Source organism: Rhinolophus sinicus, chromosome 9 (genome assembly GCF_057876585.1).
Source record: "Rhinolophus sinicus isolate RSI-liver-muscle chromosome 9, RSI-T2T, whole genome shotgun sequence".
Classification (NCBI taxonomy): Eukaryota; Metazoa; Chordata; class Mammalia; order Chiroptera; family Rhinolophidae; genus Rhinolophus; species Rhinolophus sinicus.
Genome location: NC_142509.1, coordinates 14338909 through 14364499, shown reverse-complemented (window position 1 = coordinate 14364499; position 25591 = coordinate 14338909). Strand labels below are relative to the sequence as shown.

At 52.1% G+C, this 25591-nt stretch overlaps 1 protein-coding gene and 1 long non-coding RNA gene across 10 annotated transcripts in view; one reads left to right on the top strand and one right to left on the bottom strand.

Annotated features, from left to right (window-relative positions):
• Positions 1–25591, bottom strand: part of KIRREL3 (kirre like nephrin family adhesion molecule 3) — a 563596-nt gene that overhangs the window by 26323 nt on the left and 511682 nt on the right. For 5 of the 6 annotated variants that reach the window (XM_019710496.3, XM_074321188.2, XM_074321190.2 and 2 more), the window contains exons 6-7: positions 14635–14792; positions 6125–6275 (exon numbers count right to left, since the gene is read on the bottom strand). In XM_019710496.3, the coding sequence (XP_019566055.2) occupies positions 6125–6275; positions 14635–14792 (309 nt within the window). The remainder of the gene's footprint in view (positions 1–6124; positions 6276–14634; positions 14793–25591) is intronic. The other variant, XM_074321191.2, reaches the window with a different exon arrangement.
• On the top strand, positions 6285–18637 carry LOC109433911 (uncharacterized). Of its 4 annotated transcripts, none has more exons than XR_002135745.3 (4): positions 6285–8590; positions 10675–10856; positions 13434–13477; positions 14628–14719. It is a non-coding gene; the product is annotated as an uncharacterized LOC109433911 (long non-coding RNA). The 4 variants fall into 4 exon arrangements; XR_002135747.3 differs by lacking the exon at positions 10675–10856 and adding an exon at positions 18355–18637 and having other exon boundaries at positions 6291–8590; XR_016022356.1 differs by lacking the exon at positions 10675–10856 and having other exon boundaries at positions 6293–8175; positions 8344–8590.

The window sequence follows — 25591 nt, the reverse complement described above, 5'->3', positions numbered from 1 at the left end:
GGCTCCCTCTGTGGATTCAAGGCCTGGTGTTTAAGTGAACAGCCAGCCAGGAAGTATGGCTGCCTGGCCCCCACGATCATGATGCCCATCTTCCAGCTTTCAGAGAGAACAAAACACATCAGGAAGGAGAAGGGGATGAGGGGTTACTAGGGCAGGAGGGGGAGTACGGACACTGAGCCCCATTTAAATACAAACTGTCTGTCTTTGAAATGTCTGTTTCATAGCTCTTTGTGTAAAGGTTCTGGTGTATCCATTAACTTGCAAGTGGCATTTACACCCTTTCATCAGCCCAATCATCTCTGCTGCATTCTGACTGGTGTCACCCAGCCCTCAGCAACTCAGGCTGGGCTCGTCTTTCTCCTTCAACATGATGAGAACTCTGAGTGGAAAATGGTGGGAGGTGGAGGAGAGAGGGAATGGAGAGAGGGAGACAGGAGACAGAGACAGAGAGACACACAGAGAGATTTGTGCAGAAGGGACGGGAGGCAGGCAGAGAGACACCTATGTAGGAGAGAGACACGGGGGGATGGGGGCGGAGAGAGACTGAGAAGTGCGGAGGAGGGATAAGAAAAAGAAACCCTGAGAAGCCGAGAGGTGGGAGAGACACAGAGAGAGACTGACATACACAGAGACACATAATCTGACAAAGATTTCAGAGTAAAAGCAAAAAGACCAAGGAGACCAAGCATACAGAAACAGAAAATGACAGGGTATTAGGGAGGAGGACCAAACAGAATAATAAGGAATAGAGAAAAGAAGGAGACAGCGAGAAAGAGACACTGAGAGATATAGAGATGGACGTAGAGGTGGCGCCATCCACAGCAGAGAGACAGAGGTGGAGAATCAGCCCAGAGAATGGTACTGTACTGGGTGACGGCTGAGCTCAGGGGAGCTGGCTTGGGACCTTATCCAGAAGCCAGTGTCACCTGTGCTCCTGGGCATACACCTGGCTCCCAGGCCTTGCACTTCAGCTGTCCACACTCCAAGGAGGGGCGATGACAGACACTGTCATTCCTTCCTGTCATGCGTGGAGGTTTGGCTAGTGTTCAACTCTAGGTGAGTCCAGAGGGCAGTGTGGTTCCTGCGGCCTGGCCAGGGCCCTGGGCAGCGTCTTCTGGCCAGACTTCATCAATAAGCAGAGCAAATTGCTGGAAGGCCATGAGGACTTTCTAGGGGTTCAGCCCCTTTTTAGAAAAAGAAGTAAAGGAGCCAGTTTCTCAGAGACCATTGAGAAAAAATGCTGACGCCTCTGGGGACAAGTGAAGGGCCCCAGGAGGGGAGCAGAACTCCCCTGTCTGGCTTGGCTTCTGCTGGAAATAGCAGGTGGGGTCTTGAGCTCCTCTGAGAGTCATACGTGCAGCCCCCCCAGCAGAGTTGGGGCTGTTTGAACACTTGGCCCCCCCTTTGTCCTGTTGGTGCTGGAGCTGGGCCAAGCCTCCCTGCCTAGTGCTGGGCCTGGGGGTGGAGGCCTGGGAAATGCCTCAAAGGAGCTGTGCTGGCTTCTGCTCACAGGAGCTGTGCTGGCTTCTGCAGACAGCTGGTTGAGAAACGGATACCTGCGCAGCAGGTGTCCGATGGTGCTGGGGGCCTGTGCTCCCACATTATCCCCCAGTTCCTAACGGGCCCACAGTCCTGGGAGCATCTGCTCCTGGAGCAGCCGGCTTGCCTGCCTTTTCCTGGAGCATTGCCACAGAAGTGACAGGTATTTCAGTGATCTCCATCTTAGTTTTTAAAACATAGATCAAGTGGTCACAAAGATGCGTGTGGCAAGAACTAGCCATGAGAACTCTCCTCGCACCTCCCAGGACAGCTACGACCCCTAGAACCCTGCAGCCATTCCCAGCCAAGGACCACCGGCTTCTAGGGCCAGACTAGTCAGGAGACCCACCTAGCTTCCTTCCATGCAGGGCTGGCAAGTTGAGCTGGGCATCCATGGGACCCTGCGGCTCTGATGGCACCGCTCCCAGAGACGTGGAGACTCAGGGAGGAGCTTGCATCTCACTGAGGGCTGGGGAAGCGTGTTCTGTGGCATAGGCCTGTGGTAATTGCCAGCTGGATCTGATTGCGTGGCTGGCTCAGGGTCCTCACATTATGAAATCAATACTGACTGGTGGAGGGGAGTGCCTCCATCCAACTCTTTTTTTTTTAAAAAAAAGATTATTATTATTTTTTAAATTTTATTGGGGAATACTGGGGAACAGTGTGTTTCTCCAGAGCCTATTAGCTCCAAGTCGTTTTCCTTCAATCTAGTTGTGGAGGGCACGGCTTAGCTCCAAATCCAGTTGCCGTTTTCAATCTTTAGTTGCAGGGGGCACAGCCCACCATCCCATGTGGGAATTGAATGGGCAACCCTGTTGTTCAGAGCTCGCGCTCTAACCAACTGAGCCATCTGGCCGCCCCCATCCAACTCTTGTTTGAGTAGGTGATAGTGCCAGTTAGGTGGAACCTAGAAACCCACCACAGAACGTGGGGCGCAGTTCCAGGAGGCCCATTGCCACTTGGGTGTCCTTTGTCAAATGACAGTCTTGGGGAGCAGGGAGATGGAGTGTGCACCTGTTGGGGATCCTTCTCGCTGCCTGAGTCCCTCCTCCATCACATACCTGCCATGCTCAGTTTATCCTGTGGAAATAGGTCTCATGCAGCTTCCCTGCCTCTTGGCAATATCCTCTGTACCTGGCCTTTCCTGCAGAGCCTCAGGAGAATGGGACCCTAGGAAGCATTCACACTCTCCACTTTCACCTGCATTTCCACCCCTGGTCCACAGGTGCCCGTGCCCCTCTCTCCATCCCTCTCCTCTGAATGTGCAGGATGTGAATTTTCAGGCTCCAGAGGCATAGTTTATGTCATATCCAACTATTAAACATGATTTTAATCCCACTTGTGATGTCGGCTGCATAACTAGCAGAGGGCAGCTTTGATGTAGCTGGTGGAACCAAGATCACATTGAGCAAATGTCACAGCTGAGAGTCTGTTAGTGTTTCCGTCAGCAACCTTAGTGTGTGTGCGTGCGTGCGTGTGCACATGTGTGTGCATGTGTGTATTCTGGGAAGTGTTACATGGAGGAGGGGTTGGGAAGAGAGAAATTCCATGACTCAGTGATTTTATAGCGCATCCATTTGCAACTTGGCAGCTGGATGCAGAGTCCAGATGTCGCGAGACTTTGGGGGTGTTAAGCTTTCGCTCCCATTACTCAATCTGGGGGCTTTGTCTTCCGTTGGGTAACATATAAAGACCAAGGGAAACAAACAACAAATGTGTTTTTGCTGAATGTGGATGCCTCTTGGTTGACTGAGAAAATGAGGGAGTTTGCAAAGGCAGCTCTGATCCAGCCCACGGTGTCCACGGTGAACGTCTGGATGATTATTGAATGAACAAATGAATAAATGCAGGAGGAAGGAAGGGGGGGGGGGGTGGAAAGAGCCTGTGCTTTTGCTCGGCAGGCACATGCACGTGCAAACACCTTTCGGAGGAGACAAACGGATGGAGACCTGTTCCCTGTTGGGGCTGTTGGGACGCTGGGGGAGGGGCAGCCACACCCCCACGACTGTGCATGTTAACAACAGGTAACAGGTGCAGAGTGACCACCATGTGTCAGGCACTCTGCTAGGGACGATTTAATTTCACCCTCACAACACCCCTGTGAGGTAAGCATTGTTACTTCCATGTACAGAGGAAAAAACTGAGGCACAAAGAGGTTTAATAACCAGGTCAACTGTAGCAGAGCCAGAATTCAAACCAGGAAGAATGCTGTGGCCTTAACTAGGACCCTGTACTGCCTTGGATGGGGCGGGTATAGGAAACCAGGCACCTGGGTTCTCCGCTTCCCTCTGACCTCATTCCCGATGCCTCCCTCCTTATGTGGCTGAGACGTCCTTGGAAAGAAAGCCAGAAAGGCCCAGAGACCTGGCAAAGCTGGCGTCCTCCTCCGACGCAGACTGACATCTGTGTGCCCTGGTAAATTGATCGTCTCATTAGAGTGCATTTAGAGCACCGTCTTTCAATAGTTGGTCGCCGTTGTCTGATGATGACTTTCTTGTTGCCAGGAGAGGTTCTCCTGGTGTGACGGGTAATGGCCTGGAGCAGAAGCACTGCTTCTTCCGGATCTCTCCCTGCCAGGGCCCAGGCCACTACTGTGGGTGCCAGCCAGGTGGTTTCCTGTGTGCAGGATTTGTAGCTGGCACAGGCCTCCTGACCAGGTTGGGGATTCGTGGGGGGAGGGAGGATCTGCTCAGTGGCCATAGCTGGCAGCTTAGCAGTAGGAAGTTTGTTTATCTTGTGACTCCCACCCTCATTCCTCCCGGATTTGGCTTGGGTCTGGAGAGCTCTGATTCGTGGTAAATCCTAGGGCAAGAAGGGGCCTTGGGTATCATTCAGTCCAATTAGACAAGGAACTAGAGTTCCCAGGATGAAGCAAAACGCTTAGGCCTGCACAGCTCATGGGTGATGGAGCCTTTTCAGTAGACCTGATGCCCCCAGCACCTTGCATGCTCTCTGCAGCTGGGCATACTGCTCTGTGCCATAGCAGCTGCGTGGAAGAAGCAGATGGGAGTAGAGAACCAGGGTCTAGACTAGGGCCAGGGCAGGGAGGCATCCTCTCAGGGTGACCCTGAACTTACATGCCCTCAGAACGAGCGCCTCCCTCCCGTCACCCTGGTCCTAGGCCTGGCAAGAGGCCCACTGTTCTTGGCTCTCACTGCGTGAGGGATGGAAGAAGGACCCTCTATTTGTCATGGGTGGGGGAAAGCGGGGCTCACAGCTGGTGAAAGCAGCGAAGATAAAGCTTCTCCAAGAATTCAGCCGCAGTGTCTGGTATTTACAGCGAGCCCGGCTGAGGTTACAACCATTTCTTCTGCCCTCTGGAATGTAAATGGTGTGTGCCAGGACTCTAGACACTGAGTGGGAATGTCTGCTCTTAGGCTGCCAAGATGGGCTCGAGAAACCCTAGGACACAGCTTTCTGGAGAGCCATGCGGAGGCAGACTCCAGAAGCCTTAGATGAGGCAGGGCTGTTGGGAAGTGTTTTTAAATGCATTTGATTTAACATGAATACAATGGTCAGGAGGAAATGAACGCCAGCCTGCAGCTCTAGCTTTGTCATTCAGAGCCTACGACTAAAGCAGCCACCAGCACGTGGTGGCATCACATTCCCTGGCAAAGAGGGGGAGTTGAAGAGAAGAAAAGTCGGTTTTTGGGTGCTGCTAGTTCAAACCTAAACTGGTTCAGTATTGAGAGTAAGGCCACTGAAGCACCTTGCTGAGCCCTTCTTTGTTCTCTGGGACTGACAGGCACTTTAGGGGAACTTTAGGAGACATGTAGGAGCCTCCTTCAGGTGACTCCTCCAACCTGGTGCTGGAGGGCCTTCAAAGCATCGTGTTGTTAATATTAATTGTAATAGCTGACACTTGCCAAGGGCCCACCGTGTGGAAGTGTAGAAGGGGGTTACCAGTGTGGGCTCTGCAAAGCTGGCTGCCTCTGTTTGAAACCTGTGTGGTCTTGGGCAAGCTAACCAGCCTTTGGGGGCCTTGGTTTGCCCAGATAGGGCCACGTCATACCTACTGCAAATGGTTGTCATACAGACTAAATGAGATGATATGTGCAGAGTGCAGGCTGACTGACTGCTTTCTTTTCTCTCCTTGGCTGACCCATGAGAAGGTCCCCTGGATCCTCTAGAGGGTATGGTGCCAAGTCTGGAGCTCCAAGGGCCCTTCAGCTCCCAGCATCTCTGCTCTGGCTTCCCCTCCAAAGGATGGTGCAGGACCACCTGGCAAGGCCAGCAGGGCCAGGGGCTGACCAGGGTATTCACTGGTGTGGAAGTTCTACCACAGACACATGTGGAAATGTGGCTTAAATCTATCGTTTGCCAAGGACCCTCATCTGAGATGTTTTTACTTCATGTGACAATAAGGACAAGCTCGTCCTTTGGGTGCCCACATATATAAATTCAGCCCATCCATGGAGCTGTGTGTCCCATTTTCTTCCTTCAGTGTCATGGACGGAGGGAGCCTGAAGGAGCTGGGGTGGGGCTCTGGTGAGCTGGCTGTCCATGCTTGGTCCCTTCCCCAACCCACGGTCTAGACAGGGGTGCAGGTGGTTCCCTCCCTGGCCTAGGCCAGGTCAATACTTACGCTGAATGTCAATGGTGACAGAGGTCTCCTTGCCTCCAGGGATGGCTTTGTTGGTGGCTCGGCACACGATACTCTGCCCGTTCTCCACGTCTCCGGGGGAGATGAAGAGGGTACTGACGATGCTCTCACGCTTGCCATCACGGAGCAGGGTCTGGGGGGTAGGGAGAAAAGGCCCCACATCACTAGGCTGGGATGGCAGCCTGGAGGGGGAGCCCTGTGCATGGAGGTGGGGCAGCTCAGGATCCCAGGGCCCCCCGTCTCTGTGCAGAGCTGGGGTTACCCTCGGCTTCCCAGCCGGGCTGAGTGCTGGGCTGCGGAAGGAAAAAGGAACTAGAAAGCTTCCTATCATGCATGAAAATCAGCCTGGACTTGCAGACCGCAAATCATAAAGGAAACCAGGCTGAGCCCATTGGAAACCAGGCTGCTGCACGTTCTATGTATCAGGTTGGTGCAAATGTAATTACAGTTTAAAAGGTTAAAAATAATTGCAAAAACCACAATTACTTTTGGACCAACCTAATAGAAATCTGTCGGTCTTTGGTGTCTGGGGATCCTCTGGGTCTGTAGGAAGTGCTGAAATGTGTGTGACAGGCAGTGGTGTGGCCCCTGAGGCAGTGACTAGTCTGTAGAAGAGGGTACAGTTTGGGGCATGGGGATAAGGGCAGCGCTGAGGTGGGGATGTGCTGGGGAGGTGTGTTGGGCAGGAGGGCCACTTCCAGGGTGGGACGGTTCAGTCCTGGAGACTTTTGATCCTGGGAAGGAATTTAACTGCCTAGAGAGAAGAAGTGCCAGATACAATCTTATTTTGCAGTGGTTAGAGCCAGGGAATAGATAAACAGACTTTACTTCCTCAAGACCTCCCTTAAAATAACAATAGCGGTGTTGTCTCTAATCTCACCAGACCCTGGAAGGAAGGGAGCAATCTCGATTTAGCAGAAGAGATGACTGAGTTCAAAGTGAGTCAGGAACTTGCTGGGCACGGCTGGGATTTGTACTTGAGAATGGTGACCCCTGAGCCACAAGCCTCCCACCGTAGCTTCTTGAGAGCTGGAAGGTAGTTAATGTGATCTCCACTTAAAGGTGGGGATGGTAGAGCCGCTCTGTAGCCTCCAAGGTCCCTGAGCTAGTCAGCACCACCAGGTAGGCTGCAGGAACCACGCCCTGCGTCCCAGGTCAGTGTGGGCCTTCTCAGCTGGGACAAAGCTTGTGGCCTCCGCACTAGAACAGGACCCGAGCCTCTGTGTAGATCAGCGCCTCCTGCATAGACAAAGCCAGTCCCTGGGGATCAGCCTCAGGGCCGGGGTGCTGAACTGGAGGTCCACACAGGGAACCACCTGGGGGGTGCGGTGGGGGTGGTTTAGCTCCCGGCCAAGCCCCAGCGGAGGGCACTGAGCTGTCCCACATGAGCATCCTCGCTCCCGGCTCTGCCGCAGACCTCCTGCATCTATAAATACCGTAGCCAAGCAATAACAGAACAATTTCCTGGATGAAAATAAGACCTGGGTGAGGTATGCAGACCTGGGTGAGGTAATGGGGATGGGGGGAGGAGGGGTGGGAAGTCCTTGCTATTACCCCTCCCTTTGCTTTTTCATTGTGTTAACAGCGGGTATTTAGTTAAAATGGACCGTGCTTGCTGCCCCTGCACTGATCTGCTCTTGGCCACGGAGGGGCCGTCTGGGTGCTGGTGGGAGGGGAGCAGGAGGCCCAAGATCCTAATTAGGCTCTCAGACTGCCTCCCTCCTCCCTGAACCCCGGGTGTCCTCTGCCTCCGAATGATGATTAATGAATTCTTTACTGTGTCCGGGAATGTGCTTTTCTGGGAAACAAAAATTCTGGTTCAAGCTGTTTGTTCCACCTAATTAGAAAAAAGGGAGATATGTTCATTAAACAAGGGGAGAGCGAGGGAAGGGCAGGCGCCTGTCTCAGTGGCTCCCATAGGAGGCTCCCCGCTCCTGGGTTCCCTAGACCCTGGGCGGGGTCTGCAGGACTGGCCATGGGATGTCCTCAGAGGAAGGCTGAACGTGGCCAGTGAGGTTGGCAGAGCCCAAAAGGTGAAAAAGCTGGGCGTTGGCTGGCGGCTGGGTAGCTTGCCTGCTCCAGCCGGCGCTTGGCCTCCGTCTTCTCTCACCCTAGTTTTCCTCCTTTCCTCATTCCTTCCTAATCTTCTCACTTCTCCTTTCTTCTTTCTCTTTTGTTCATTTCATTCATTCCTCTTACAGATCTCTCCTTTTCTCACATGCAAATGAAGCCTTTGGACCCTGTGGCCTTGACAGTACAGGTTAGGTCAAACAATCTGTCCTTTGCTGATTCTTCCCAGTGCCCCACTTCCCTTTTCCTCCCAGCTCCTTCCCCCATCGTGTCATCACTGAACTTGGCTCAGAGGACACAGCCTGGGCCCCACTCCGGACCCAGGCTTCAGAAGCCTTCACTATTACGGAGATCAGCTTATCCATTGGATTATTAATGGTGAGTCTCTTGTTTGGGGCCATCACTCGAAGCCTGGGGTAATCTTCCCTCCAGCTTGGTGGCCCAGTGTGCTGCCAGATCGCAGCCTGGGCAGCCCCACGTGACCCTGATAACAGCTCCTGTACATCCACTAAGACCCAGCCCACCTGTGTGTGCAGATATGGACCAGGGCAGGGTGTATATAGAACACATGCACAGGGTGGCTGTGCCAGAGCAGCAGCCTTCTTGGATGGGCTTGCACATCCCTGCTTGTGTGTGTGTGTGTGTGTGTGTGTGTGTGTGTCTGTGGGCCTCCGTCCACTACCTGCTTCCAAGGAGCTTTCCTGACTGTCCCAGTGGCTGTGTGATACCTGAGGCTCATCTCTAAACCCTGTCTGCCCTGGTGCTGCTTCCTGTCTGTGCCCCACCACCCCACTCCTGAGGGTAGGCACTTGGCATTCAATTGGCCATGGTCCTGGAGGCTGGGCTGGCTGGAAACAGAATGTATCCTGTGTGTAGCTGTTCAGTGCAAGCAGCAGTGGCTGCTGGGGTGTTTCCAAAGCTCCCAGGGTCTCAGTTGGGCTGCGGAAAGCCAGGCTGAACCCAAGAGATGAGAGGCCTGGTGGTGCCTGCATGGGGACCCCTGTACAGGAGGAAGGAGGTTTGGAGGGAATGCAATGGGTGGGGCACCAAGTCCGGTGCTAAATAGGAGATACTCATTGATATGCAAACAGCCTGGAAAGGCTTTGAGTGAGACCTGATTGCCTGGCAACAAGGCCCCTCTCCCTTCTCCCCTCCTCACCTCCCCTAACCACTGTCTTTTTCTTTGTTTAAAATTATCTCTCTGCTTCCCCTTTTTATAGCTGCCTGGGGAATCCACTGGGGCCTGTTGTCATGTCGCTTGGATAGTCACTTGGGTAGGGACATAAGGGAAGGTGGAGACCTGCACAGTGCCATTTGCACAGACCCTGCATCCTCAGGGGGGAATCCCCACTCTTGTGCCCTGGGGCCAGGAGTGATGCCTTTCACAAAAGAGGCCAGAATGACCGGCCGCAGCCACTGCACTGGGCAGAGACTCCAGGCCTCTAAGATGGAAAATGGGATGGGGGTGTTAGGATGACTGGTGGGGAGAGCGTGCACAGCGGAGAGGGCCTCGTGGGTTGGAACTGGGCCCCAGTGAGTATTCCAGAACCCCTCTTAGCATGGGCCCAATGAGGTCCACTGTCCTGGCGGTTGCTGGGAGGGTGGCCCTTGGGCAGGCAGCAGCCTGCAGTTGGAAGAAGCAGAAAGGTAGGGCTGGAGGGTACAGAGCTTCAAGGTCTGACAATTAAGTTTGCGAACTTGTTGCAACAATGTTGTTAACCTTTTTTGATATCAGAGGGATTATTCATTATGAATTCGTACCAACTGGACAAGCAGTTAACCGAGGTTATTTGGAAGTGTTGAAAAGGCTGTGAGAAAAAGTTAGACGACCTGAACTTTTCACCAACAATTCATGGCTCTTGCATCATGACAATGCACCAGCTCACACAGAATTGTCTGTGAGGGAGGTTTTAGCCAATAAACAAATAACTGTATTGGAACAGCCTCCCTACTCACCTGATCTGGCCCCCAATGACTTCTTTATTTACCCAAAGATAAAGGAAATATTGAAAGGAAGACATTTTGATGACATTTAGGACATCAAGGGTGATATGACGACAGCTCTAATGGCCATTCCAGAAAAAGAGTTCCAAAATTGCTTTGAAGGGTGGACTAGGTGCTGGTGTTGTCAGTGCATAGCTTCCCAAGGGGAGTACTTCAAAGGTGACTGTAGTGATATTCAGCAATGAGGTATGTAGCACCTTTTCTAGGATGAGTTCGCGAACTTAATTGTTAGACCTTCGTATACAGGACTGTGTGTCCTAAGACCCAGAACTCCTTCCACCTGTCCCCACATCAGGGGCAAGTCCTCATCCCCCTAGCGTGGCAGCTGCTGGGAAGCAGATGGAGCAGGACACTGGCTCTCTGGGAAGATATCTCTTCGGGCTCAGCCCATACTGTCTTCCCTCCTCTGCCTCAGCCTATCCTGCTTCCCCTGGTTTCTGTATTTGCTGGTTCTCCAGATGAATGCCATGTGGCCTCCGTTCTGGCACCAGGCCCAGAGAAGATGGCCCATGTAGGAAGAGGACTTGGAGGAAGGCCTTGCCGATGGCTCCCATGCTTCTGTAGCCAGACACCTGCTGGGATCCTTGGGCGCTTACCCAAGCACCCAGGCCACGAGGGCTCTGGTGCCAGTGTGTCTAAGGTGAGGCACCACCACCTGTGCTGGGTGATTGTCTTCCCAGGGCAAGGGACCTGGCAATCCTGTGATGCCGTCTTCAATCCTATCGGCTCATCCATCCCCTGCTGGCCACACAGTGAAATAGCAGAAAGAATGTTCCACAAAACCTGGGCCGCTGTCTGTGTGACTTCTGGGGAAGGAGAACTCGGGTGGATAAGGCAGGGCTCTGGGATGAGGGACCCAATAATACTAGCTAACATATGTGAAGCCCCGACTCTATGCCAGGCTCTTTACAGAGTGCTTTCGGGGCATAATTCCCTTTAAGTCTCATAGCCGTCTGAACAGGTGTCTGTGGTTATCATCATCCCATTTTGCAGCTGGGAAAACTGAGGCTGAGAGCATAAATTACCTTAATATGTGATGGATCTCAGATTGAACCCAGGTATTAGGACCATAGGCCATGTTCTGTAAGACACTGACTTTCTCATCTAGCGAAAATGGGTGGCAAGGGGGCCCATGAGGATCAAGGGAGGGGACAGGCAGTGATCCTAACACCCATGTGGGTCATGAACTCACTCTGCCAGGCACTCGTCTCATTCAAGCCTCACAATCATCCTTTGAAGCAGGTGTTGTTGTTACTCCAATCATATAAATGGGGACACTCAGGCACAACAAGGTTAGGTAACTTGCCCACAGAGCCAGAAGGTGGCAAAGTCTGGATTCAGACTGAGGCTGCCCCGCTCCCGGTCTCACAGGCTTAACCACCCACCAAGTGACAATACTGAGGGCTTCAGACCTGGGGCTGTCAGGGCTGCCCTTCAGGGTTTTTTCCAGGGACCTGGGCCCCCTGACTATGTATGTGCTTGTGTGTCCTCTCACGCTCTGTCTCTGTCTCAGCTGCATGCCCAGCCCTCCTTATGCATGGCCTGTCTGGGCTGCTCTGCCTTTGGGACATCAGAAGTGCCTGTGTGAATGGTCCCTGCAGTCCAGGGGAAGGAGGGGGCAGCAGAGGGGTGGGCTCTGACAGCCCTGCTAGACCATCCACCCTCCTCCATGTGCTCTAAGTCAGGCACAGAGCTTGGCAGAGCTGGTAGGCAACTGTTATGGACTGAATTGTGTCCCCCCAGCATTCATATGGTGAAGCCCTGACCCCCAGTGTGAGTGTATGTAGAGTAGAGATAAGCCCTTGGGAGAGATAGGTAAGGTTAAACGAGGTCATAGAGCGGGGCCCTTATCCAAAAGGATCGGCGCCCTAATAGGGGAAAGGCCATGTGAGGACACTGTAAGAAGGTACCATCTACAAGCCAGAAAGAGGGGTCTCACTACAAACCAACCCTGCTGGCACCTTGAGCTTGGACTTCCAGCCTCCAGAACTGTGAGAAAGTAAATGTCTCTTGTTTAATCCACCAGTCTGTATGGTATCTTGTTTTGGCAGCCCCAGCCCACTAACACAGGGTATCCAATCCAACCCCTTTGTTTTACATATGAGGAAACTGAGGTCCAGGGAATGACTTTCCTGGGGTTACCCAGAGCAGGGACTGGAACCCAGCTGCTGCTGTCATTCCTGTCGGAGGCCAGTAGAAGCGTGAACAGGGTTGGGTGGGCAGAGGGTGGAGTGTGACCTCCCTGCTGTGGTTTGCAGCAGCATAGTGTCAGGCCAGGGGGCAAGATGGCCTTTGGACAGGGCCAGCAAGGTGACTCTGACCTTTCTCTGCACCAGATGGGAGCATGTCCTCTGTGGGACATAAGCCTTGGCAGGGGCCAGGCTGGCCCAGTTTCAGGGAGGGATTGGGCAGCTGCCCAAACTGGAAGGAAGACACCTTTCCTTCCTGTTCATCATTGTGTGGCGGGTACACTCCCTGTGTCATATTTTTGTATTTCATAGTGCAACAGGGAGGTCCCACCCAGGACTTGAGTAAGGGCCTTATCTCTCAATAGACAGCTTCCTCTTGCAGGGACTTGTGCTGGAAGGAAGGCATTTTTCCTGGGTTCTGGCACCAGGCTCTGGGTTGGGGCCAGGGGCCGGGGACCAGGGGTCAGGGACCAGGCCTCGATCAGCAGCCCTGAGGCTGACTGGCTCCTTGGCAGATGGTCATCTTTGGACAGGAAGGATACAGCCTCAGAGAAGGAAAAGGCTGCCTCACACCTTCCACTGATGGTGAAAGCCTCGCTTCTCTTTCGGGTTGGGAGTGTGAAGCACATCACGCATCTCCCCTCTCTCAGGCCAAGGAGGCCACTGGAAAGGAGAATGGGCTTTTGAAGGCCTGAACCTCTATCTTCAGAGCCTGGGCGTGCTGGCTTGCGCCAGGCCCTGATACAACCTCTGAGCAGCTGCCCATCTCTGTCTGAGGCCAGAGAGGCGCATGGGAAGGAGACTGCGGTTTCTGCCCAGTTGTCAGCTGAGCAAGGCAGTTACTCCCTCATTAGGCCTCGGTTTCCTATCTGTAGATCAGCGAGTGAGACTGGCTATCTTCCCAGGTCCCGCTCATCGGTATAGGCTCTGTGGTACAGAGATCCTGTCTGCAACTCTGCACAGGTCCCTTAAGTGGCGTTTGGTGGGCGCTGTTTTAAAATGTACCTGGGATTTTGTTTTTTTTTCAGGTGGGGTGAGGCCAACAGATCAGGAGACGACTGCCATTGAAAAGGTAGTACAGCACCCAAGAGGAAGGGGCACGGCATGCCACACAAGGCCACATGGGGCAGCACCAGGGCCAGTCAGGAGGCGGAGGGAACAGGGGAGAAAGCATGGACGCGAGCCTCTGTTGTGGTTTCCATGGGGATGAATGGACAAGGCAGGTAAGCAGTTGAACAGGTTTAGGATTGGATAGTTTGAATAATTTCCGCAGGCTCTAGACTCTGTGGGTGGTGTCTAGTTGTCTAGTATCTGGCCTGGGGTTATTCAGGGCTTGAGGGCTGCAGGAGCCTGAGAAAGGTGGTGGTGAGGGCATGGGCCTAGGACTGTTTGGTTTGCGTATCAAAGCTGTGTTCTCAGCATGTCTCCAGGAATTAGCTAAACCTGGGAGGGGCAGTCCCTCCACACTGCAAGGCCTCACGATGTCAAAGCACCATAAAATATAGAAAAGAAACAACATGACTGATACAGTGGCCAATTAACTGCCCTTGTGAACAGGTGGAGCACGGCACAGGGCTTGGTGAGGGATGGTGGGCTAGGTTTCAGCCCTCTGTGGCCCCTGAGCCAGGTACCTGGGACAGGGAAGCACCTAAACAGCCTTAACTGACAGCCCTGGAAAGGTGGCCAGATTTAATAGAAATACAGGCCACTTAGTTAAATTTAAATTTCAGATATACAATGAGTAATGTCTTAGTGTAAGTATGACCCATAAGTATGCACCATGCAATATTTGGGACATACACGTACTTATACTGAAAAGTTAATTTGTTGTTTACCTGAAATTCAAATGTAACTGGGAATCCTGTATTTTACCTGTCATCCTTGGGCTCTGGCCATCTCTGTTCTCAGTCCCCTCCTCTGACCATAGTTTATTCTTAGGGCCTTCACCAAGCCCAGCAATTACCCCAGGAAAGAGAGAGGAAGAGAGACAGCTGCAACAGCCAGAGATAGGAAGAAAAGGTCGGATGATAGAGCCATTGCATGAGAGAAAAAAAGTGACATAGAGAGAAAGATACGGAGAGACAGAGAGACAATGAGGGTGACACAACAAGCAACCGAGGAGCACACACGCATAGAGCAAGAGCTGCAGAGCGCTAGGGCGAGCCGGGCCCCCATGCAGCTCCCGTCCCTCCTTCTGCCCCCACCTGTCTTTCTGTCCCCAGGCCTCACCTTGGAGTAGGTGGCCCCATTGATGACCTCTCCCTTCCTCAACCAGATGATTGAAGCCGCAGGCTTGGCGTTGTCTGCATGGCAGGTGAGATTGAGGGGGTCCCCTGCCCGCAGGCTGATCACGGGCCCCCCCAGGATGACGGGGTCATCTGGCGGCACTGTGGGGAGAGGAAGAAAGAGTTCAGGCTGAGGGCGCCCTGTCCCTCTGGCCCAGCGGGCAGGCTGGGCTGGTGGATTTTACGGAGCGGATGACAACCAATAATTATCATACTTTAATAAAATGTATAATCCTCTGGTGTTATAACCATAGTAGCAACAACAGCGATAATCCTGCACACGAGCGTTGCGTGTTCATTTGCAGAGGGTATTCTATCTTCCTCTCCTCTGGTCACGAGGAGCGTGTGAGGGGCAGGGCACGCCCTCAAACAATGTCTGTCGTTTCTTCTTCTTCTTCTTCTTCCTCTTCTTCTTCTTCTTCTTCCTCTTCCTCTTCCTCTTCCCCTTCTCCTTCTCCTCCTTCTTCCTCCCTCCTCCCTCTGCCTTCTCCCTCCTCCTTCCTCTTCTTTTTTTTAACACAGCACTGTCACAGCTGTTGTCTGATTTAATCCTCATGACAATCTTGTTAGGTAAACATTATTATTATCACAATTACACACATCCAGACACCGATGCTCAGCAGGGTTCAATGACTTGTTCAAGGTCACACTTCAAGTGAGTGGCAGAACCAGGGCTGGAAGCCAGGCCCCTTTCCTCTCAGGGGACAGGTGACAGGCAACCCTTCAAGGCTGAGACAGCATTTCAGAGGGCTGTGCACCCCCTGGCATCTCCTTAGCACTTAATTCTTCCAGAGTGGCTCCAGCTCCCTCACCCCAGAGTCAGAATGAATCCTGCCCGGTTCTTCCACTGTATTTTGGGGGAGCATGGTCTGAGACTTGTGGCGCCTGCTGAGAGACGGGGAGTGCCAGGAGGAGAGGGGCATCTCCCACAGACCCAGCACAGAGCCTGGTGCCTGGTGGAAGTTCCATAAACATTTTCCAACTCCAATGGAGTCTCCCCTTTGATTTCCATGACTACTATGGGATGTGAGGTGGGCAGTTATGATAATAGATGACCATCATTTGGAGAAGAGGCCCAGAGACGGTAAGCGACCGCCCAAAGTCACAGAGCCTCTTCTGACGTTAGTGCTTGTGGACACATGGAGGGTGTCACGCCTCTATTGCTCTCTCCCTCTCCTGCCTGGACAAACCACAGAAGGGGCAGGGCTCCCTGGAAACCACCTGAGCAACCCCTGCTCTTCCTCCCCCACAGAGGGCCTGGGTCAGTCAGTTCTGGAGACTTGGGGTGGGCTGACTGCGTGTTTGCCAGCGCATGATGAAGGGGTAATTGGCTGAGGAGCTGGAATCCTAGCACAAAGGGCCTGCTTTGCCCAGTTGCCACAGAAAGTCTTTTCACCCAGGCTCTGTGCAAGCTTCTGTGCTTGTGACTTTGGGAAGATGGCCACAGCAGCTCCAGACTGCTCCCGGCCGGTCCTCATCAAATAGGCTCTGCCTTCCAGCCCTCCCGCCCCTCCCGCCAGGACCTCTCCCACAACCTGCCTGACTTCCGTCCTCTTCCCAGGGCCTCCCAGCATCTGGGACTCTCCTCCTGCCATCGGGCTCCTCAGGGAACGCCAGGAGGCTCTGGAGCACACTTTCAGCCAGTGGCTCTGCCCTGGGAGGCTTGGTTCAGAACTACAGCCCAGTGAGCGCCAACCCCCAAGTTTCTATTTCCTGAGGAAAAACAAACCCTCAGGGATTCCAAGATGACATCTGTAGCCCCAGGACTCCACCAGTGACCCTGGCCCAGGAAGTCGGCCTCATCCAACCCTGCCCAGCCTCCTGGGGTGGGGGTGGGGGGTTGGGCGCAGGCAGATGGCGGGTGTGGGCTGGACGCCCACCCCACCCACTCTGTACCCCCTCATTAGTTCCTGAGGCCTCCTGGGTGCTGGTGTGGCCTGAGAAAAAGGAGGCTAATGAGGGCTTTCCATAAATGGGGGTGGGCGTGCCCCTTGCTGCTGAGGGACTTTTATCCCAGCAGGGAAGGCTGGGGCTTGGGGCTCCTGCCCCCTTTCTTTTGCTGTGGCAGCTTTCTCCTCATGAGGTGTCCGGGATGGAGGTGCTCCAGCTGAGTTTGCTGAGGGCCAGGAAAACTGGAAAGAACCACTCGAAGCTTCAGGAACAGAATAAATAAGCCCAGTGATGTGGTATCGTGGAAGGTGCCCTATGTCAGAGGGTGAAGCCAGGAAGGCAGCCCAGGCCCTTCTCCTGCTTTTACTTCCTCAGATACAAAATATGAAAGTTCAACAGGTGATCTGGAAATTTCCCTCCGGCACTGACATTCATTGGGTCTGGGACAACCCGGCTGCATATTACAATCTTCTGGGGGAGGTTTTAAAAATCAAGGCCACACACTGACGAACTAAGCCCAATCTCTGGAGATGGACCCCAGGCCTCAGGAACTTTTAAAGTTCCCAGAGGATTCCAGTGGGCGACCACGTTTGAGAACCAACTGTCTCTGGGCCTTTGCTCAGGTGCCTGACTCCTGTGATCATTGTGTGGAGACTGAGGAGGCCTTGGCGTAAAACGACAGTGAGGGGCAGGGTCCTTCCTTCCTGCTCTTCTAGTGCTGTTGGGAACACTGGATTAAGGGAGCGGAGATGAAGGGAGAGGGGCTTGAAACTGTGCTGCATGGGTACTCAGGCGCACACACATACACTCACTGACACACACACACACCCGTCCTCAGAATGAGTCCTGATTACATCTTCCCAAATAAGTGGTTATCATGCCGGTTATTCATGTAGCTATGCATTATTGATTGGCCTTCGCCTGGTTGCACACCAGATGGGGTAGGAGGGGGTGCGGATGGGGCTGGGGTGTGTGGGGTGGGGTGGGTGAGGAGGGAGGATGTTTGTTGGGGTCCGCAGACTGAATAGAAATCAACAGTGGCTCTGGCAGCTGCAGCTCCGATGGAAGGGATGGGGGCACCTCGTTACCTCTCCATTGAGACTGGGGCCCAGAGCTGGTGTGCTGGGAGGGGAGAAAGTCTGGAGCAGCCCGAGCCTGGAGATGCATTATTCATGCACCCCTCACAGGATTGGTTATTATCCTGAACCACTATAGAGTTTGGTCTCCTAATTTTTAATCACAGGGAAGGTGGAAGCTTTAGCCTTTTGTGATTAATCTGGAGATAAAATTAGTTGACTGTTTTGGTGCTGTGCTTGTTATCAGTCAGAAAAGAATGCATTAACTGTTGGGTGACTGAGGCCTGGCAGCGACCTTAGTGGATCCTGGGCAGAGCCGATCTCCAGAGCTGGGAGTCAGCCAAGGGAGGCCATGACCCTGCCTCAGATGGGCCAGCGCATGTTAGAGTGCAGCCCTGGCTGGCTCCTCGGCACTGCTTATGAAAGCAACAGATTATGTAAATTGAGGTTCCACGTGGCTGGCTCTTTGCAGTTGACTCTCCCATCATCCAGGATTGGGGCAGGCAGCTGGGGGTCTCTTTCCCTGCTCTGCCCTGCCTTCCCATCAGTCCTGTGGGCTGCGCCACTCACAGGGGTGGGCAACGTGGGGCACCACACGAGCGTCTCTCCCTGTGTGGCAGGGAGCCCCTGAGCTTTGGGTGAGGGGGCTCCTCTGGAGAGGTGGAGCAGGGAGACATAGTCCAGTTCTGTATTCACAGAAAGGAAACTGAGCAGAAGTGGCTGCCCCACGTTACCATGAGTGAGGGCAGAGAAGGATAGACCTGGGCCTGGGAAGCACACCCTGACTCCACCTGGAGGAAAAGCCGTCATCAGTTTTATGTACTAAGGTTTTTCATACTGTTGTACGGAAGTAAGAGATTCTGTGGCTCCCAGCTGTATTGAAACACTGCTCAGCGCCATCACTATGTCTAAGAGGTGCTCCCATGATCAGAAGGCCTTCTGGACTAGAGCACATACTATGGGTGACCATCTGACTACCCTTCCCACAGGACATCAGCTGGACAGCCGGCAAAGCTGAGCTGAGGTCAGAAGGTTTCCATCCCACTCTGGACCTGCCCAAGGCCTCTGTGCCCATTGGCTGCATGGTGTCAAGCTCATTGACTTGTTGGTCCTGCTTTGCCCAGTCAGCCAACCCCGTCTGAACAAGCTGGGCAAGTTCTCTGGGAGCCAGGATATGGGTGGTGCTACAGGGGCTTACTCCACATCATTTCAGATGCTCCAGCAGCCCAGATGGTTGGTCCCACGGATGGCTGGTCGGGGCACCAGATCAGACACGGAAGGTGATGTTGCCCACTGGCAGCTGGAGAGGGGCCGAAGGCCAGCTGGTGCACCCTCCTGCCCCCAGAAAGCGTGGTGGAGCTCCTTGCAGACGCTGAGCTCTTTGCGGGGTAAGACTGGGTCTCCTTCAACTCCTGCATAATGCATTCTCCACAAAGCTACCAGAGTGGTCTATTAAAAACATGAATTCGGTTGTGTCACTGCTCTGCTATACACCTTGCAACATTACCTAGAACATAATTTAAACTGCAGATGCCTGCGCCTCGAGCCCTGACCTACCTCTGGGACCCGAGTCCCTTCCACACATTCCTCACCACCTCGCCCACCCGTGGCCTTTCTGTTTGCTGAACAAGCCAAGCCCATCCTGGCACAGGGCCTTGCCCTGGCTCTGCTTTGTCTGCAGTGCTCTTTTCTGTTGGCTTTTTCCTGTCAATGAGGGCACAGCTTAAATGCCACATCCTCAGTGAGGCCTATGTAATAGCCCTCAACTACTTTCCATCACACTACCCACTTTATTTTCTTCGTCACTGAATTCATATTGTTTGTCTCCCCTTACTAGAAAGGAGGCTCCCTGACGACACAGGAGGACCCTGTCTGTCTTAATCACTTTGGTATTGTTGTGTCTAGGTCAGTGCCTGACACAGCAGGTGCTCAATAAATATTTGTCGAATGAATAAATGGAAGATCCCAGGATTGCGGTTTCTCATGGGCATTTCCCTCTGAGGTCAGCACTTTTCATAGTGTGTGTGTGTGCGTGTGTGTGTGTAGTGGGGGTGGTGGATGATGAGTGTTGTGGAGGTGGGCGAAGAGGAGGAGGAACCTTTTGGCCCTCACTGGGACAGCTGTGTAGGAACTCTCTACGGTGCACATTGGGGGACTGGCTGCTTCCTGCCATTTCTGGAGAGAGGAAGCCTGGGCTAGGCGGGTGTGGTGGTAGAGGTGAGGGTGCTTCTCAGCCCGTTTTCTTGGTAGCACCAGTCCTCTTGATTGAGAACGGACCCCAGTCTGATTTGTTTGGATCACAGGCTGGGGAGAAGGCTAAGCACGATGACAGATCAGAGATACCTGGCTGAGGTGATAGGAGCAGGATAGCTGCTGGCATTGCTTTTCTTTGCTGTTGGGCATCAGCATTCAGCCCCAGGCTCCAGGGATTTGGGCAGGGCTGGGGAGTGGGCTGAGTTCATGTTGGGCGTGCAGAGCTGACTGGAGTGGGAGGAGGGCATTCAGGGGCGTCTGGCTCATCCTGACCAGCACCTCTCACACCTTCAGAAGCTTCCTTCATCCCAATGTCCCAGCTGCAGTCCTGCCCAGCCAGCTTTTCTATCCTCTGTCCCTCCTTCCCTCCTGACCTTCTCCTTCCACTTCTTTCATTCAGACTCTTCCATGTCAGAGTCTGGGCATATAATGCTGTGTTTCTCCAAAAATAAGACCTAGCCGGACAATCAGCTCTAATGTGTCTTTTGGAGCAAAAATTAATATAAGCCCTGGTATTATATTATATTTATTACATTATATTAAAGACCTGGTCTTATAGTAAAATAAAACAAGTATTAATTTTTGTTCCAAAAGACTCATTAAAGCTGATTGTCTGGCTAGGTCTTATTTTCGGGGAAAACATGGTGGTTGGGCAAACCAGACTCGGCCTGCCCTCTTGGAGACCTTTGTTACACAAGCGTGTGCCCGGGATGGACCTGCAGTACCACATCACCCGGGAACTTGTTATAAATGCAGTCACTCGTGCTCTTCCTCAGGACCTCCTGAATCAGGCTCGGCATTGAACAAAGACCCCGGGTAATTTGTATTACCTCAGTGTGTGAGGAGCACTGCTCTAGAGAGTTCTTAGAAATAATTACAGACTGCTAAGTGCTTTGCAAAGCTCACTGGACGATGAGAGCACGTACGGTGGCCCTTCAGCCCTCTGTTAGCGCCAATCCCTCTGCGACTTCCTGGGTGAGGTTAGAGAAGGGGCCTGGATGGCTCACCAGATACTGGGTTTGCAGTTAGCCATCTTGTTGTATAACAGGTTCCTTTGCATAGGGCATTTCTTTGCCTAGGAATGCTGGAGTTCTCTTTCCCCTTCTCCTGGGTCTCTCTTCCCCAGCCTTCAAGACTTAGCTAAGGACTTAGCCCAGTACATGAGGCTTTTCCAGAATCTCCTGTTAAACCAAGTGACTTTTGTCTCCGATTCCATAGCATTCTGGGCGTTGTCTGTCTCAATAGCTAACCTACTTTATGGCAATGACTTGCACATGTTTGTCTCTACACTAGACTGCAACCTCACCTTCCCTGGCCTCTATCAGCTGGTGTAGCACCTGCCACATAAGGGATATCCTGCGTTATGTTTGCTGAGCAAAACCTGGGTGTTATGTTTGCTGAGCGAAACCTGGCTGGAGTCCGTTACTTTACAAGCTGTCTGATTGTGAGCAAGTTATATAATGACGACCACAGCCCTGTTATCTGGAAGGTGGGGTAATAAAGGTACCTGCAGTGTTAGTATGAGAATTACTTTTTATGATATGAAGACTGCAGAGAGAACTTTATCAAGGGCTATACAAATAGAATGACAGTGTTCTTGCTGTGGGAAAGGCACTGTGCCAAAGGCCCTCTTGTTTTATTCTCAGTTTCCTTCAGAACAGGAACTCTTGGGATCTCCATTTTATAGATTAGGAAACTGAGGCTCAGAGAGGGCAAAGTACTTGGCTAAGATAACACAGGTTTGTTTGACCCTGTAATTTGTTCCACTAGAGGGAAGCTCAAAGGATGGCAGCTTTGAGCAGCTCAAAGGATGCCCTAGACGCTGCAGCAGTCCTTAATGGCTCTTTCCATCACGCCTTCTGCCTACATCCCACTGAGACAGGCTCTGTCTATGCCTGTGGCATTCAGACCGGCACTTCCCTCCCCCAACCTGTTTCAGAGGGCGACGGAGCATGGGCCTAGCCCAAAGTTGGTGCTTGAGAGAAGTCTGCTACCAGAGTGGACAAACGACGTTTGCCGTTCAGATCCAGTCCTTGCTCGCATTTGGCGTGTTGTCGGAGTTCTTGGACACCTGGAATTCCAGCCTTGGACCTTCACGCATACAGATGCGCCACCTACTGGCCATAGCTCACAACTGAAGAATGTCAAGACTGGCCCCGTGTTGTATGGATGTGGTGCTATTGGTTCGCCATGCCGACGGGGCTCATTCCCTTGAAAGATGATGGGCAGAGTGTCTGGGGCTTAGAAGTCTGGTGCTCTTTCTCCTTGGGAAAGTACAAGTCTCTCTCCTTTTCCCGTGTCCTGTCCTTCCCAGACTCCCCACGGGTGATTCCATGCTGCCCTGCCTGGCTTAGTTTCTCCTCCCGCCAGTCTCCCCATATCCTGTGTCCACGAGAGTGAGGCGGCCATTACTGCAGAGGCACACATGAGCCCAGCTGACCCCACCTGGAGCAGAGATGAGCCATCTCAGCTGAGTTCAGCCAAATCGCTGACTCAGAATCATTACATTTGGCATGGTTTATTATGCAGCAAAAGCAAACTGATATACTCAGTAATAACCTACTGTCTGCTGACTGCCGGAATCGCTGGGCTTCTGTAATCTCAGAACGGCATCCACAGTATCGACTCTATCCATGCCACTCCAATCCTTTCTACCTCCATTATGGCCAGGTGACTATTCTGGAAGCTCAGGTTCTGATACTCACTATTTCGTTGGCTCCTCACTGCACCAGGATGAAACCCAACTCCTCAGGATGGAGAACAGTCAAGGTTCTCTAAAGTTAGGTCTTCTCTCTCCAGCTCTTTCTCCCATGCTGGAGTTGGACCTATCTGTTCACCTCCCTGCAAGGATAGCCTGCCCTTCTGGAACTATGTGCATTTGCGTGACGTTCTCTCTGCTGGGGAATTCCTGACCTCGAGTCTTAACTGGCTGGAATCCCATCCTCTCTATTTTCTCCTCTGATCTTTTTCTTTATTAGTTTCTGGTGTACGAAACAACATAATGATTAGACATTTACACCCTTCCCAAAGTGTAACCCCCCCAAGTCTATTACCCATCTGACATCGTATATAGCTATTACAGTACCATTGACTATATTCCCTATGCTGTACTTTACATCCTGTGACGATATATATATATATATATATATATATATATGTATATATCTTTATAGTTGACATTCAATATTATTCTACATTAGCTTCAGTTATATAGTGCAGTGGTCAGATGTCTATAAAATCTATGAACATAAGGCCCCGATAAGTCTAGTGTCCATCTGGCACCCTACATAATCTTTACAACATTATTGGTTATATTCCTCATACTGTATTTCACATCCCCGTGACTATCTTGTGACTACCAATTGGTACTTTCTTTTTTTTTTTTTTTTTTTTTGGGTAAAGTACTCTCTTTTTTTTTTTTAAATTTTATTTTATTAAATTTATTGGGGTGACAATTGTTAGTAAAATTACATAGATTTCAGGTGTACAATTCTGTATTACATCATCTACAATCCCTTCACCTTCTCCCCCATCCCCCATCCCCCAACCCCGCTTCCTAACTTGGCCTTGTGAACTCTTGTTCATTCTTTAAGACTCTCACCTTCTCCAGGAAACCCTCTTTCAGTCTCAGCCCCTCCCTTCCCTTGTGCAGTCTCTGCTCTGCCCTAAAACCCTGTGCCACCTCCATGAGCTCATGTGGCCCTCGGTGCCATTGCCATGGGCTGCTCCACCCGCATGAGTTCCTGGAGGGCTGGTCCTTGCCAGGTTCTTCTTTCTATCCCAGCAGTTAGCATGGTGTCCGGCCCACAGTGAGGGCTTAATATATATTTGTTGCCTGGCGTCTTGCCTGATCCACTGGATTGGAAGCAAAGTACCCCCTGCTCCCCTAGCCCTGTGCTGGGCCTTTCCGCACAGTCCACGTGCACTGTTCTGTGGGCCTGTTTCCGATTCCCCACATTCCAGAGTAGGAGGCCCCATGTCTCTTCGCATTTTCGCCTGCCTACCTAGCACATTACCTTGGACGTGGTGATAAGAAAACGACAACAGTGATTGGAATAATAGCTAACATTGATACAGGGCTAATAATACTTCCAGAACTTACAGCACTATAAAAATCATCATTTAATCCTCACAACAAGCCTATAAAAGGTAGGTATAATTATTATGCATATTTTAGAGATGGGGAAACTGAGGCATAAATTGGTTAATTGACTTGTGCAAATCAGCACCAGATTACACGTGTAGCTGGCTTCAGTCTCTTGTTCTGTGGCCCAGCCTCAGCCTCCCCAGATGTCATGGCACCACCTTGTGTCAAAGCACTGATGATGAGGAGGCTGGGGAGGCAGGATGGGCAGGGGCCTTCTAGGGAGGAGGGGTCAGGGTGGTGGGGTGGGAACAAGGGGACAGATGCTATCAAGGACAAAGTCAAACAAAATCACTTGTTTTCCCCCTCAAATTAGGAAGGGCAAACGTTCTGTTTATTTGTGATTAAAGCTTGGGAAAGGGTCTGAGCCATCTTATCAGTGAGGAGCTGTTTGTGAGGAGCAGGATGTTTCATTAATACTGAGCAGACAAATAAATCACAGGATGTATGCAGAGCAGAGGGAGGGAGGGAGAGAGTGATGGCAGGGAGGGGCGACAGCGGAGTCCACGCAAATGTGTGTGTGTGTGTGTCTGTGCACGTGTGTATGCCTTTCTATGCCTCTGTGTGCCTGTGTGTGTGTCCACACGAGTCCTGGCTCTGGGTGCTGGTGGGCGGTATGTGACCAGCGTGTGGAGAGCACATGTGGGGGGCTGAGGTAGTCCCCTCTTTGGTGGCCAGAGGGAGAAATCAGCTGGGAAAGGGGGACTTGTAAAGCAGCAGCAAAAGGAACAGCTTGGAGCGTGAGCGTGTGGGGCTGTAGGGCGGGCAGGGGTGGGGGAGGACAAGCAGAGGGTGTGGGTGGCCCCCCTGGGTCAGCTGGGAGGTAGGCTGTCCTGCTGAGGAAGGGACTTGCTCCTTTCTCCAGCTCATCTCCTGTGCAGACGGCCATAGGACAGCGTGAGAGCGCTTCTTAGGCGTGTTTGCAGGAGTAACTGGCACATACCCGCCTCACGGTGCCTTGCACATCTCTTCAGTTAGTTCTGACCTTGACTTGATTTTGGGGTTCTCCTGAGCAGCGTGGCTGGGCCTGGGAGAGAAGCTGAGCCTGGTGGCATGGGCTGCCATTTACTTGTTTTTCTCTTCTTTTTTTAATTGAATTATAATTGACATATAGTATTATATTAGTTTCAGGTGTACAGCCTAGTGAGTCGATGTTTTTATGCATTACAAAATGATCACCACAGTAAGTCTAGTTACCATCTGTCACCCTACAAAGTTATTACAATATTATTGACTCTGTTCCCTGTGCTGTACATTACCTCCCTGTGACTTATTTGCTTTATAACTGCAATTTTGTACCTCTTAATCCCCTTCCCCTATTTCGTCCCCCCCCATTTAACTTATTTTACCTTCACAGTAACCTCATGCTGTGGGCCCTTGATGTCCTTATTTTACAGATGGGGAAACTGAGCTATAGAATGGCCAACCCACTTAAGCCCATCACACAAGTCGTAAGTGGTGGAATCAGGCCCCTGGCTCAGGCCCACTGCTAACCTCGGTGCCACAGGCCACATGGCAATGAGAACCTGTCTCCATGT